This window comes from Syzygium oleosum, unplaced genomic scaffold (genome assembly GCF_021117445.2).
Source record: "Syzygium oleosum isolate NSW1041296 unplaced genomic scaffold, Sole_v2.1 Sole_v2.18, whole genome shotgun sequence".
NCBI classification, from domain to species: Eukaryota; Viridiplantae; Streptophyta; class Magnoliopsida; order Myrtales; family Myrtaceae; genus Syzygium; species Syzygium oleosum.
The window spans coordinates 935,002-948,968 of record NW_026607502.1 but is presented as its reverse complement, the minus strand read 5'-3'; the positions used below and the strand labels follow the sequence as shown (position 1 = coordinate 948,968).

Sequence of the window (13,967 nt, the reverse complement as noted above, 5' to 3'; positions counted from 1 at the left end):
AAAGTTAGGCCTTTCATCTAGTTTCATATTCAAATTTTCTATCTGTAATTTGTGTTTGATCTAGTGAAGCGCAAACGGGTCGCGTGCACCATTACCAGTACTAATGGAACCATTCATTATGTTGAATATTCATTTGAATGGTGTGCCAAAGTTGTTGTGATCCATTGGAGTTGCCTAAATCCTCAACCACCACCAATTCTTGTACTTGGTTCTATAGATTATGAAAGTCTAAAAAGGAAAAAAAACTACGAAAAGACCATTAACACCACCAAGAAAAAGCCACGTCTACAATTTGCTGGAGGAAGCCAATTCACTAGGAATTGATAAATAGATGCCCATGGGCCAAATATGAACAAACACACCACACCACGTCATTGATGACATCCATGTATTCATGCTTGACTTTGCCATTTATTTTAGCTGTACATCGCAATCGCAATTATATACGCGAAAAGCCCTAAAAGGACACGAATTTTTTTAGTCTATTGACTTTTCTCATATTATGTGTAAGTACTGTTTTCAAAACTATACTTAACAAGTGTCCAAAAAACACGTGTGAACGTGACCTAAAATATAAAAAATCGAGTTTAAAATGATAAAAAGTAGCGAAACAATCTAGCTCCAAATCAAGTTCAAACTTAGATAAGAGATATGGCTTAGACAAAAATTGCAGGTACCATGACTTGCCCTGGATCATCAATTTCCAACTCTCTCTCTCCTCATCCCTGCAACTCCCCTCTCACTTCTAGCCGCTACCCCTTGCGGCGTGCTCTCCTCCGGCTTCAACTCCTTGTTCCAGAGAAATTATCCAATCAATTCTAAACATACTATAAGGATACTAATTCAGTCTTAAACTTTTCAATTTTGCTAATTTAATGCTAAATCTTTAAGCAAAATTCCAATGTAACCCTCCGGTCAATTCTTGCCAGCAATCCCTGACGCGACGGTGTGCCACATAGGACGACCGACAATGATTAGACAGCCACGTGAGTGATTTCCGGCAAAAATTGACTAGAAAGATTATATTGCAATTTTGCACAAAGGTATAGGATTAAATTGACAAAATTGAAAAATTTAGGACTAAATTGGCATCTGTATAATATGTTTAGAATTTTCTAGTGGGGTCTTTACCAACTTTCTACTGGAATTGTGCTTGGAGATATGTAGGATAGATACCGTATATTCTAATATGCCATTAACATGGTAGCGGTAGACAAATACAGTAGCTTATGATGTACTGTCATGCAACTCGATTTGCAGGAGGTGATTGATCAAAATTATTTGAAGGGTTTTATTTTGGTTTTGTTCTGAACACTGGCCATCAAATATGGCTCCACTCACAAGATGGTGGGATGCTCTTCGGATTATTATGAGCTAGAAATGTTGTGATTCAAATAAGCAATCTACTTCGTCCTAACGAATCACTTTGACCACTTAATCAAATTTTTAAGAATTAATAGTGCTTTTAACAAATATCAAGATGATTGTTTTTTTGCCCAGCATATACTGAGATTATTTATTTGTAATAGGATAACACCTTTATAACAGGACACATCAGTCAGTTAAGATCCAGATCTGCGATCTAATTCATTGAGACCAAATCCTCAATAGTTAATGGTGCTTTTGGCAAGTAACAAGATTATCTGATTTTGCCAATTGCCTGTTGACATGATTTATTTATACAGGGCTAGCGTATTTAAGCTGAAACATGGACAATCGTGCTAAAGTTTACGTGTGAAGCTGTTATTAAAAGAAGTTCCACATTGGATAATTGGGACCCTATTGGAGCAATTAATGTATTTAATATGCTCGTAACTCAACGAATTCATTTTTTAAGAAAGTTATGTCCGACTAGATACCTCAGGGAATTCGAATTTGGGCTCCCCTTATTGATCTTCCCGTAATTAATGAGGTATACGTTATATATTGTGCTTTCCAATAAGTAGTACCATGCCTTTTGTACTTTGAGTATGGCGACCATTGCTCCTATGATCATGGAAGTAACATGAAAGAAAAAGAATATCTCCACAGGAAGCACAAGCAAATTAAAACACGCAAGATTGTTGTATTATATTATGAAAATGCAATAGTTCTTGCAATTAAATCAACGAGGGGCTTGGCAAACAAAATAGATACCCCTATGCTCCAGTGTCTGATGGTGACTATAGGTGTGACCGATGGCGACGATGGAGGCTATATGCATGGCGACAAGGAGTGGTGTACATGGATACCTGAGGCCGGATTTGAGGAAAGAGTTGGCCTAACATGAAATATTTAAAATGAACAAAGGATTTGTCACGGTGCTCGCACGAACATGCCAATGAAAGAAATCCCAAATCGTAAAATAGATGTTTTTGAAGTGGTTAACATATTCAGTAAGTTCATAACTCAATAATTTAAGCTTTTGAACGCAAGCGTGTCCATATATTTCTTTTATGCCAAAATAGGTCTCCCTTAATTGGTTCATCTTGGATTCTCTTTTGATAACGTTCCTCGTAATGAAACCGTTACCCTTCTGCCATTACACTTCTGTTGAGCTTCGACACTTCAATTGAGCTTCCCGAGCAAACTCTGTCATCTCAATTCCATCTCATTGATTCCTAGATCGCACATAATCCCACTATCACTTAGGGGTAAGCAAAAGATCGGGAAATGGGCAAGGAATCGCCTGAATTGGATCGAACCGGCCGATTTTTGGGTGGTATCCACAAGAACCTGTGAGCATCGGTTAAGTTATCAGTTTCAGGTGTGGAACCACTTACCTAGACTGATTTAACTTTTATGTTGTCAAAACACTAATTCCAGCTCTCACGTTCCTCAGTTCTCACGTTCTCTCTAAAAAAATCCTAATTCATTTCATCTCTCTCGCAGCTTGCTCTCTCACTTTCTCTTGCAGTCTCGCTCTCTTAGTCTCTCTCACAGCTTGCTCTCGGTGCTCGCAGGTTGCAGCATCGCTCGTCGCTCAAGATGCAAATCGCTTCCCTTGCGCGTTGACGAGTCACAACACTCGTTGCTCCTTTCGCAGCCTCACTCGCTCACGACACTAGTCGCTTCCTCTCTTGAACCTAATCACCTTGATCTCATCTCACTTTATTCGGTGTTGACACGTTATTCAAGTGCCATCTCAAAGTAAAAAAAGTCCTTTTCCACCTCTTTTGGCCAAAAAAGTTCTTTTCCACCTCGGGACAAGAGAAGTTTCTTTTTGTCTGGTGCCACGAATACTAGTCAGACCAACGTCAGAGATGCAATCCAACAAATCTTAGTTCTCCCCTCACGATTCACGTTTTGACATGACAGCTCCTAGAAGGAACCGGCTCAAAGTCATGTATAAATAGACCTAATTGGTTTATGTAATCCCTCACTTAAAGAAGCGTACCAAATTCTTCTCACCCAAATCTTCATGGAGTCCCAATCTATTCAATCTCTCGTCAATGCGATCAAAAGAGAGATACTCCCCAACTTGGGCTCGCACTCATTCCTCTCTCCTTCACCATATGACACCGCATGGTTGGCGATGATTCCCGATCCTCGCCAACATGATTGTCCCATGTTCGAGGAGTGTTTGAATTGGGTGCTCCACAATCAGAAAGAAGAAGGATTTTGGGGAGATTATGATTACGACGAACATGAAACGTCCGACGGTTTGGAGTGTCTTGCTTCAGCCATTGTCTGCATGACCGTGCTAAAAAAGTGGCATGTTGGTTCACCTTTGATAGAGAAAGGTACCATTACTTCACTTTCAAATAAACACTGAAATTTGGCCATGACAAACATGATTTTTCTTTATTTACATCGAACTATGCCCATTGCAAACATAATTTTGTTCGATTAGATTACTTTTGTGATCACTAACTGAACTCTATACTTAACTTTCAATCTTCGACCAACAACTTTGTTCACTTTTTAACCCATGGCCTGACCCATCACATATAATGTGATTTCTAGTTAAAATAAAGTTGACCGATCATCGACGAAAGTCAAATCTAAGCTAACACAGACATGAGACCTCTCATATTAAGAAAGCATATAAAAGATGATGCAAGTAACTATTGTATTCGTTTTCTCAATGAAATCCAATAGTGATATAGTTCTTCACAAACTCTTCTCTAATACTTCTCCATTTTCTGGTTTTTTCACTTTTCAGGATTAAAGTTCATTCATGAAAATGCGGAATTGCTTCTTTCAAGAAACAAGCATGGAAAGTTTCCTCGTTGGATCGCTATCATCTTGCCCGGATTGGTTGATTTGGCACATGCTGTTGGTTTGGAGATTATATTCCCCGAAAGCACAGAACGTGCCATTGCAGATTTATTCAGCAATCGCCAACGAATTCTCAAAAGGTAATTCTAATACTCTCCTTCTTTATCGGTTGAAAATAATCGTATGTTTTTCTTTTTCTAGTGGACCTACTTTTGCATTTCGTACTCATATAGCCCCAACCATTTCAATCTAGTTCAATCTCATTCCCTCGACCAAATCGACAAGCGATTGCGTTCGTCCTTGTTAATGAGTCTCACCTTTTTCACTTGAAAACTGAGTCGCATGGAAGAAGCGTGACCCAATTACCCGACATCGATGAACTCGTCGGTGTGTTTGTGCTAGTTTTGTCTTTCAACTTTTTGCTTTGACTTGTTAATTACCCTTTAGGTTTCTTTTCTTATTTTGTTAAAGGAACTTACAATATAAAGAAGAAGATGTCTTCATCAGTTGACCAACTTAACAACAATTAATTGTCATGGAGTGAGACCAACCAGAATTTTGGCTCAATGATAGTAAGGCTGCGAATGACAACCATTCTGTTTCAAAAATCAATTTCTGGCCAGAAAATTTTTCTATTTCTGTTCCTTGACGAGTTTCTGAGCAAAAAAACACGTTTGATAACGACACAAAATTTTTATTCCCGAAACAAAAATTTATTTGATAAAGGCACAAAATTTCTCCCTCTCGGGTGATTGGCGAGTGGATGGTGAGTGGATGGCGGTGGCGGACGGCAGGTGGCGAACGGTGGCAGCGAACGGCAGGCGGCGGATGGCGGGGGGAGGAGGCGACCTACCGCGATGCGGCTAATGTGGAGGATGGCAGCTAGAGGCGGCCGGCGTAGAGCAGTGGAGGGAGGCGGGCGACAATCGGTGGTGGGAGGGTGGTGGCGGCGGACAGCGACGCGACCAGTGTGGAGGACGGTGGCTGGAGGTGGCCGGCGTCGAGCAGTTGCCATAGGTGGGCGACGGCTCGTGGCGGGAGGGGGGCGGCGGCCAGTGTGAAGGACAGCAACTGGAGGCGGTCGATGTTGGGCAGCGGCAGGAGGTAGGCGACGACCGGCGGCGGGAGGGGGGCGACGGCGGGAGGAGAGCGGCAGGAGATGATGGCCTGCGGATGGCGGGCAGCAGCTGGAGGAGGAGGGCAGTGGCAAGAGGCGGGCGGCGGAGGGAGGAGGGCGGCCGGCGGTGGGAGACGGCGGCCGGCGGACAGCAGCCCACAGCGGCCGGCAGCGGGAGATAGTAAATGGCGGGAGGCGGCGGCCGGCATGTGGGCGGTGGATGGGCGACCGGCTAGTAGCGAGGGCGAGCGATGAGAAGAATTTCTTATTTTTGTTCAAAAATAGAAAAGTAGAAAATTTTTACTTTTCATTTCTGTTCGAAACCTATTTCTGAAATCAAAATTTGTTCCAGAAATTGAAAAATGAAATTGCGTTATCAAACGGATTTTTGTTCCGAACTTATTTCTAAAACGGAAAAATAAAAACGGAATGATTATCATTCGCAATCTAAGTCTAGAAGATTAGACAAATGGGTTTTCAAAGCCTCAGATCTAAAAGCGCCAAAAAGCTGGGGCCCTAAAGCCAGCCACAACCACTTTGTTTTTTCCTCCTCAGACACAATCATAACTTTTAGGGTTTTGGCCTTTTGCAGGGAAGAACTTGTCGACAAGAACCAATATTACCCATTGTTGTCGTATCTTGAGGTCCTGCCTCGAACTTACAAAATCAGCCATGAAACCATATTGAAGCATCTGAACGGCGACGGCTCTTTGTTTCAGTCACCCTCTGCAACATCAAGCGCATACCTAGCCACCGGGAACAAAGAATGCTTGGCTTATCTTCAATCTCTTGCTTCGAATTGTGCTTCTAATGGTGGTAAGTAAATGCCATGTTCAAGAGATTTTTAGATGCTTTTGGAACATGTCGTTCTTATTTCCCTGACTAATTTCATTTCATGAAAATTATATATCATCATTTTCGGAAAAGAGAATAAAATATAGCATATACCACCAGCATAAAGTTTGAATATTTATTTACTATTTATATATTTTTCTTTTATACCGTTCTTAACCCTTGAATATCTTTCGGCTTTTCTTGATGATTATAGCAGTTCCATCTGTATATCTCGTGGATGAAGATCTTACAAAACTTTCCATGGCTTATCAACTCGTAAAATTAGGGTTGACTGAGTTCTTTGACCGGGAGAAGGATGAAATTTTGGCACAAATCTATCGGTTAGTATAAGTTTCCAAGTCTGCTGTTTTCTAGAAAATCCACTGCTACAATGCTGTCGCCTACGATTGCTTTCGAGGTCACGGAAATTGTCCATATGACATCTCTAGCTAATTCAAGCAAACTAACATATCTCTTTTCAGGAACTACAAGCATGAAAAACCAATCACGAAATCAATTCATTCAATCGCTGCCGAGCTATACAAAGATAGCTTGGAATTCTGGCTTTTGCGCATGCATGGTTATAGTGTATCACCATGTACGAGTTGCAAGTGTTACCAGTTCCTCAATCAGTTCCTTTACCTTGGGGTCTTTCATGGGTAATATTTTGAAGTGGTTCGATTAATTGCAATTGTTTTCTGCATTTTGCAGCAAGCTTTTGTTGGTTTCTAGAGCGTGAAGAAGTTCGAGATCACATCGAAAAACATTCTGAATACTTCTCAAGTGTGCTCCTTAACGTTTATAGAGCCAGCAATCTTATGCTTCCGGATGAACATCAACTTGAGAAAGCAAGAACTTTCTCGAAGAATTTTCTCGAGAAAATCGTATCCGGAGGAACGAGAGACGAAAGCATCATCTCGTCGAGTCATCGCAAAATGGTTAGTGTAAATATTGGCTACTTCTTTTTGTTCTATATAATAAGTGATGATATCAGTTAACACTTGACATGTCCGTGTAGATTGAGCACGAACTGGGTCTTCCATGGATGGCTCGCCTAGACCACCTGGAACATAGGTTGTGGTTGGAGGAAAAAGATGCTTGTGTATTATGGATGGGAAAATTTTCTTGCCATAGGTATTGATGTCTTAAAGAGGAAATTATAATGTTGCTTTATTACTATGCTATAACATGCAATTGACATTTTACTTTTCTTTGATTTCATTAGGTCATCACTGGTTCATAATCAAGATATAATGCAACTTGCTGTGCAGAACTTTGTACTGAGACAATCTGTTTACAGGATGGAGCTTGACGTAGTCAAAGGGTATATATGCATATGGTTTAGTTAAGGGTTGTTAATTAGCAATAATTATTTCTAACGACTCTTCAATAATGGATGAGTTCAGGTGGTCCGAAACAACCGGACTTAGTAAAATGGGGTTTGGTCGTGAGAAGACAACGTACTCTTATTTTGCTGTCGCCTCTTCCGTTTATCTGCCTTGCAACTCCGACGTGCGAGTACTGGTCGCCAAGAGCGCAATCATAGTAACTGTCGCCGATGACTTTTTCGACATGGAAGGTTCATTAGAGGATCTAGAAAAGCTTACTGATGCGGTTCAAAGGTACGATTATCAACTAAACGATGTATTATGAGCATTTCTTATTTAAATCATTCAAAATATCAATATCCTTCTTGAGATAAGAAATAGATGGAAAGTAGTGCGTCCAACAGGATGTGAACCTATACAAAAGGCTTAGTATTTGTCTAGCTCTAACTTACTATTTCTACAATTTATATCAAGAGGTGCATTCACTAAACCATATGCACGAGGCGACTCTATACCTAGTTACAAAATTAGTGCGTGTATGGTTTCTATACTCATCTCCTGGCGTCCCAGTCCATTCGATTAGTTGAACCTTAGAATCGCCTCTTTCTATGGTTGACGAACATTATACTAGGTGGGACGGTGAAGGACTAAGTGGGCACGCCAAGACCATATTCGAAGCCCTCAACGATCTCGTCGCCGACTTTAGAGTGAAAAGCTTCAAACAATCGGGGAAGGACATCAAGAAAAACCTTCAACATATAGTACGTCTCATGTTCCCGCATTACACTTCTCTTTCTTTACTTTGCTACATCGAGCAATATTTTTCTTTCAAATGGCCTAAAACACCGTGTATTTGGTTCGAAAGTGGGGTGAGACATTTCATTCATGGCTCACGGAAGCGAAGTGGAGCCGAAGTGGTGGTGCCCCTTCGATCCATGAGTACCTCGACGTGGGCATGACGTCCGTCGCAGCGCACACCTTAGTCCTTCCCTCTACGTGCCTCGCGAGCCCCACGAGACCATTGCAGCAGCTGTGGTCCAACCCCTACCAGCCCATCACCAAATTGCTCATGGTCATCGCTCGGCTGTTAAATGACGTCCCAGGCTACCTGGTAAAGTCTGTAATGTTGGATAGCATGCGTCTTGAGGCTATTTGAACTGTTCAATACAATAGAGCTAAGTTTGGCCGCTGGCCAAGCAGCTATAATTAGCCGCTGCTTTCTAAGTAGCGCTTGTTCATTGGTACACTCTTCTGTTATTTCTTTTCCCTGTTATTATGATTCTGTCCTCACAAGCTCCACCTGCTTGTCTCTTTCTCTCTCATCACAGAAAGAAGAAAAGCAAGGGAAATTGAACTTTGTGCTGCTCTACCTAAAGGAAAACCCCGACGCCAGCATTGAGGACCGCATCAAATTCGTGCAATTGCTGCTAGACCAACTGAAGAAAGAGTTCCTCCAACACGTTCTCGACGAGCTCTGCGAATTGCCCAAACCCAGCAGGCAGCTTCACCTCTGGTGCTTGAAAGTGTTCCACATGTTCTACAACTCCTCCAACCGCTACGACTCGGACACTGACATGCTCCACGACATCCAGAAAGCGCTCGTGGTCCCGCCGCAAGTCCCCAAATTGAAGCCCCTGAGGCCTTTGCCGGAGCAACTGGGACCGAAGCCACGGGTGTTTGTGACCAAGAGCCTGTCCGGCCAATTCGGCCTTGAGCGTTTTCCTAGGAAGAGCTTTATTGGGTATCGAATGGGTTCCCAAACAGGTCCAGTGAATAGATGGGAGAAGATGTACAAGTCATCTAGTTTTAAGTTATGTTTCGCTTAGTTATGGCAGTGGTATATCTTCATGTACTATAGCCATGAACCAACTATAGTTATTTCGTGCTTCAATCTCGTTGTTGCCTGTGTGGAAAGCGTTACAAGTCCACCTTGTAATCCTGTCAGAATTTGAGCAATTTGGAATCTTTTAACTGAAGGTACGATAAAAATAGTAATGGTTAGTAGTCATATTTGATCAAGACTAAGTTGCAATGAGTATGATATACACACTAAACTAAATCTGAACCATTGAAAACAGTGAGTCCGATATAACTCTCAAGTGGATTCCATCATATGGTATGCTTGTCCAATTACAGTTTAGCGCATTAATTAGGTTGACTGAATTATTTTGAGAGAGATATCATATTTAATTGGTGGAAACTAGAATCGTGGGTGCGAGCACATGAGAAGAAACTAGATCATGAACCTTGGATGCGCCACTTGCAACGGCAGGAGGACCACTGCCACAAGAGCCGCCTGCCGTTGCCTCCGCCCTTGACCACGGTCGTGAGATCCGCTTTCCACCACCACTCGCCACAGATTTTCTCCACCAACCCCTCTTAATCTCGGCTGACTCCTTTGCCGCTGGTTTCCACTCGCATGGCCCCAACTTGTCCACATGGTCGTCGAACCCGAGATTGGCCAATGCGCTCGAGCCTCAGATCTCATATATGAGTTCAAGCCTACCTTAGTTTCGACATATAGGCTCCGGCCCAGCGTTGCCGAACCCGAGATCCAAGGCCTGCGCTTGATCCGAACCTCCATCTGAGCTCGGGCTGTCACGGCCGCGTATCCTCCACCTCAACGGTCAGGACAACGCTGGGGGGAGAGATCGAGCGGGTTGGCTAACACCCGGGAGTGAACGCTAACGGGTAAGGTAGGGGGCTTCAAAAATTTGAAAAAAAGAAGTTGACAAAACAATTGGGAGAAACATATGGGCTTCTGACACCGAAAAGGGAACAATTTTCCTAGAGGGGCCACCTTAAAAAACAAATCGCCAGTGTGGCTAAATTTAGTGTGGTATATATACTAAACTTAATTCGGATAATTGGAGATGGTAGAACCCATATGGGTTCCGGGTGTTTCTCACGAGATTTGATGGCTTAAATTCAATTTAATATATGTATTAAATTCGTTGAAAACTCGCTATAACATCGTTAAATTCATACATAGTAACATGTCACCAACGCGCTAGATTTAATTTCTATTAACGAAAGAAATTCACATGATAGAAGATGTGGAAAATTAACTTGGACTAGAATGTTTAAGAGCATCGCGAGAGAGTAACTTATCGATTTTACTTGAATGTGAACGCGAAAATCATGGGATAAGGGTGACATAAAATATGATTCAATGATTGAAGGAACATGAGGAGAATAGCTTCTATCTATGTGAAGTTAAATAAACATTAAATAAAGGAAGGGATTCAAATATGCCATATTCTAGACATGTATTGAGTAAAAACAATAAAGGAAAGGAAAAGAGAGAGAGAGAGATGGGCCGGAAGCCACGAGACTTGCTTCTTGAAAGAAGCCAATTAGCGAACCCTCACCGAAATTTTTCGCCTCCAACCAATACACATCGCCATGAAGCACCCCCGCCCCATTTGTCTCTCTTTTTAGTTGCGAACCATCCATTAGCCCCAATATCTTTGAAGGCACCCATCGTGACCCATTTAGAAGATAGAACGCATTTATTTTCCTAATAAAACTGGACTGAAAGTATATGGCATAGTATATTGGCACAACATGGGATTCGGCATCCTGTAGAAGGATGGAGTGATGAACTTCAATGGATAATCAGTGCTACCGAGGGTGGGCAAAGACATGGTGGCAAAGCTCCTCAAGGTATCATTCTTAGCAACAATATATTGCATTTGGATGGAGCGTAGCCATAGACGTTTTCAAAACAAGTCAAATGATATCCACATTATTTTGTCTAAGATGCGTAAAATCGTTAGAGATAGAGCTTCACTCTACAAAAATATTAGAACTTGCCAACCTATTGTTGTATTGGCTAACTATGTGAAGACTTCCTATCTCCATCTTCTCGCATTATTAGTTATATTTGTAATGCTAGGGGATACCCCTAAGCTTTTGTACTTTTGATATGCACAGGTTTGTAACCAGGGGTACTTGATTGGCAAGGTGGTTACAAACCTGTGTGAAGCACAACCAACCAAGCAGGAGCCAAAACTCCTCTGTATCACCCCAAGCGCGGGAGGCTATTATACCTGCCTAACCGACGGTAACCAGCTGAAGCTGACATGGTGTCTACTTTCACCACCTACATTCCCCTAAGTTCCCTCCCATTGTTTTTCTTCCTAGGAGAGAAAGAATACGAAGAGAACTTATAGGAAAATCCTTCCATTGTACTAGGGAATTCCTTCCCCTGTCTCCCCTTGAGCCTTTTAAGGACCTGCTCAGGTCCACTAATACTTACATTTTATACACACACACACCAAAAAAAAAAGGAGTTGTAGACTTCTGGTGAGAGAAATTGAATTATGCTTTGTAGCTCAAATCTCATCCGAATTTGAACAAATTTTTACCAGATTGGTGTTTGACGAGTCAATAAAGAAAATGCCCAAGTTGGGCGCAGAAATGTTTATTCATAGCCCGATGTACTAGTATTGATTCTGCGTGACTTGTTTATCTATTTCACGCAATTAGCCTCCAAATGACGACTGAATTATTTTTCCGAAAGTATTATATGTTTCAACAAACATGGGGGTTTCGGCCTATTGTTGATACTAAACTGGGGCTTCGGCCGTTCACTAATACTAAATCGGGATTTTGCCCCGTTATGGATAGTGAATTATTGATACTGGAATGATTTTCGTTAAAACTCCTTATGGTCTATATTTTGGATGAACTCTTGCATAATTTTCTTTAAAATAAAAACGGCAAAGTATATATGTAAAATACCTGTTGACATTGCTTGACGATGAGATTTATATGCTATTTATATACATGTGTCATCTTTTCACGTATAAGCTTAGGCTTTTTTGTGGGACTTCCAAATATGGTATCGGAGCTAGATTCTAGCCTAGTTTATTTTGTGTGTGCGTGTCCACCTCATTCTTCAAACTTTACGTGTATTTTCTAATCCATCTTGCATGTGACAGAGAGTGGTGAAATATACCACATCGCTAGCTTAAAGGATGAGGGAGAAATGTAAGCATGCATTACTAAATTTGGTAGATGTGGCCAAGTGGATGTAGTATACTGGAATCCGCCATGTGTGAGTTCAATTTCCGTTAATCGCGGATTAAATTTAGAAAGTATTTTGGTGAACGTGTCTCAATTTAATGGATAAGTTATAAACAAAAATTCAAAACGATCTTTTTTATTAAATAGATAGATTAGTCTTATTTTGGAACATTGAGCGAGGCAAGCTACCCGCTACATGCCCACAATCCCAGCAGAAACAATGTCCTAAACTCGCGAAGCTCGCACCATCAATTCAGTGCCGTCAACGAAAAAGACAAAGGAATGATAATAAATTCTTACCATTAATCTAACTATTAAATTAGGTCTCGAGTTTAAACCTCCGAACAAAACTCAGCCTAGATGAATCATTGGGAAGCCCAGTCGATTAAAGGAAAGTCCGGAAGTTGAAGGTTTGGGGACGTGATTGTGCGCCATGCAAATCATATTTCCTGTTCAATATAGTCCAAGTTGGATATTTCCTATGTATTGACTTCATATCAACTTGGTGTACAAGTGTTGTGGCCATAAGCCATTTTTGCCCGTAATCCAAGGCGGGAGCTTCTTCGTCAAATTACATCCCGTGAAATTCAAGAGTGTTCAAGCCAATAAATCTTAAGGTAAAATTATTTTAATTTCTTTGTGAGATTGAGAGATTATTTCATGAGAAATTATAAAGATAAGCATCCTGTGAGTTATTGATGTAATTGGAGGCCGAAAAACATAGTGTTTGAATGAATTCTTGTGTCTGATTTATTTCTTTATTTTGTTATTTTATTGTTTGATCTCTTGTTTCTCACAACACTATTTAACAAAATTTGTAAGGACCAAGATGCCTAGGATCAAGGTCGGGCCCAACCAACTTAGTATTAATCAAAAGGTCCATATGTATAGGTCAGCATTCTTTATCAAATTGAATTTCTTAGATTTCGAAATAATTTCATTTGTTTGACTTTCATAAATTCACTATAGGAACATGTAATCCTAAAATTATCACGAAAATGCAATTGAGTCCTATAACTTTTAAAAAATGCAATCAAGTCCAAAAACTTGTCAGTAAAGTGCAATCGAGTCCTAAAACTTTCAAATAGTGAAATCAACAGTACAATCAACGGAAGGACTTAATTGTACCAGTTTGACAATTTTTAGAACTTGATTGCACTATTTGAAAGTTTTAAGACTTAATTGCACTTTCGCGACAGTTTTAGGACTAAATTGCGCTTTTTGAAGATTTAAGACTCTATTGTACTTTCGTGACAAGTTTTAGGACTTATGATGCACTTATCCCTTGTATATTTTATTACTAAACCAATAGTAAGTCATTTGTACTTACCACAATAGGTGATATTTTACTTAAACCAATCAATTAAGTTGTGTGCACACAGTGGGTATCAAACGTACTTAATGACATTTCAACATTTAATGTGGTTATCAAACACACCCTTAATCTAATAGACTAA

At 40.8% G+C, this 13,967-nt stretch overlaps 1 protein-coding gene across 3 annotated transcripts; it reads left to right on the top strand.

The window, feature by feature from the left end:
- The first annotated feature begins 3,005 nt into the window (after positions 1–3,005).
- On the top strand, positions 3,006–9,405 carry LOC115690837 (S-linalool synthase-like). 3 transcript variants are annotated; one of them, XR_008818435.1, is made up of 12 exons: positions 3,006–3,722; positions 4,145–4,340; positions 5,910–6,133; positions 6,366–6,492; positions 6,634–6,749; positions 6,863–7,089; positions 7,170–7,285; positions 7,377–7,475; positions 7,558–7,773; positions 8,111–8,240; positions 8,345–8,720; positions 8,808–8,860. XR_008818435.1 is itself a non-coding variant. In XM_056319776.1 (12 exons), the coding sequence occupies exons 1-12, from the start codon at positions 3,401–3,403 to the stop codon at positions 9,303–9,305; spliced, it is 2,514 nt and encodes an 837-aa protein (XP_056175751.1). In that variant the 5' UTR covers positions 3,011–3,400; the 3' UTR covers positions 9,306–9,405. The 3 variants fall into 3 exon arrangements, 2 of the variants coding, with proteins under 2 accessions (XP_056175751.1, XP_030473176.2); XM_056319776.1 differs by having other exon boundaries at positions 3,011–3,722; positions 6,369–6,492; positions 8,345–8,590; positions 8,808–9,405; XM_030617316.2 differs by having other exon boundaries at positions 3,011–3,722; positions 8,345–8,590; positions 8,808–9,405.
- The last annotated feature ends 4,562 nt before the right edge of the window (positions 9,406–13,967 follow it).

Bases quoted from the DNA above. Each gene is read 5' to 3' on its own strand.
- LOC115690837 (XM_030617316.2), top strand. From the start codon at position 3,401: ATGGAGTCCCAATCTATTCAATCTCTCGTCAATGCGATCAAAAGAGAG. The intron at 6,750-6,862 runs GTACGAGTTGCA...TGCATTTTGCAG, and splicing joins TGGTTATAGTGTATCACCAT to CAAGCTTTTGTTGGTTTCTA. The intron at 7,286-7,376 runs GTATTGATGTCT...TGATTTCATTAG, and splicing joins GGAAAATTTTCTTGCCATAG to GTCATCACTGGTTCATAATC.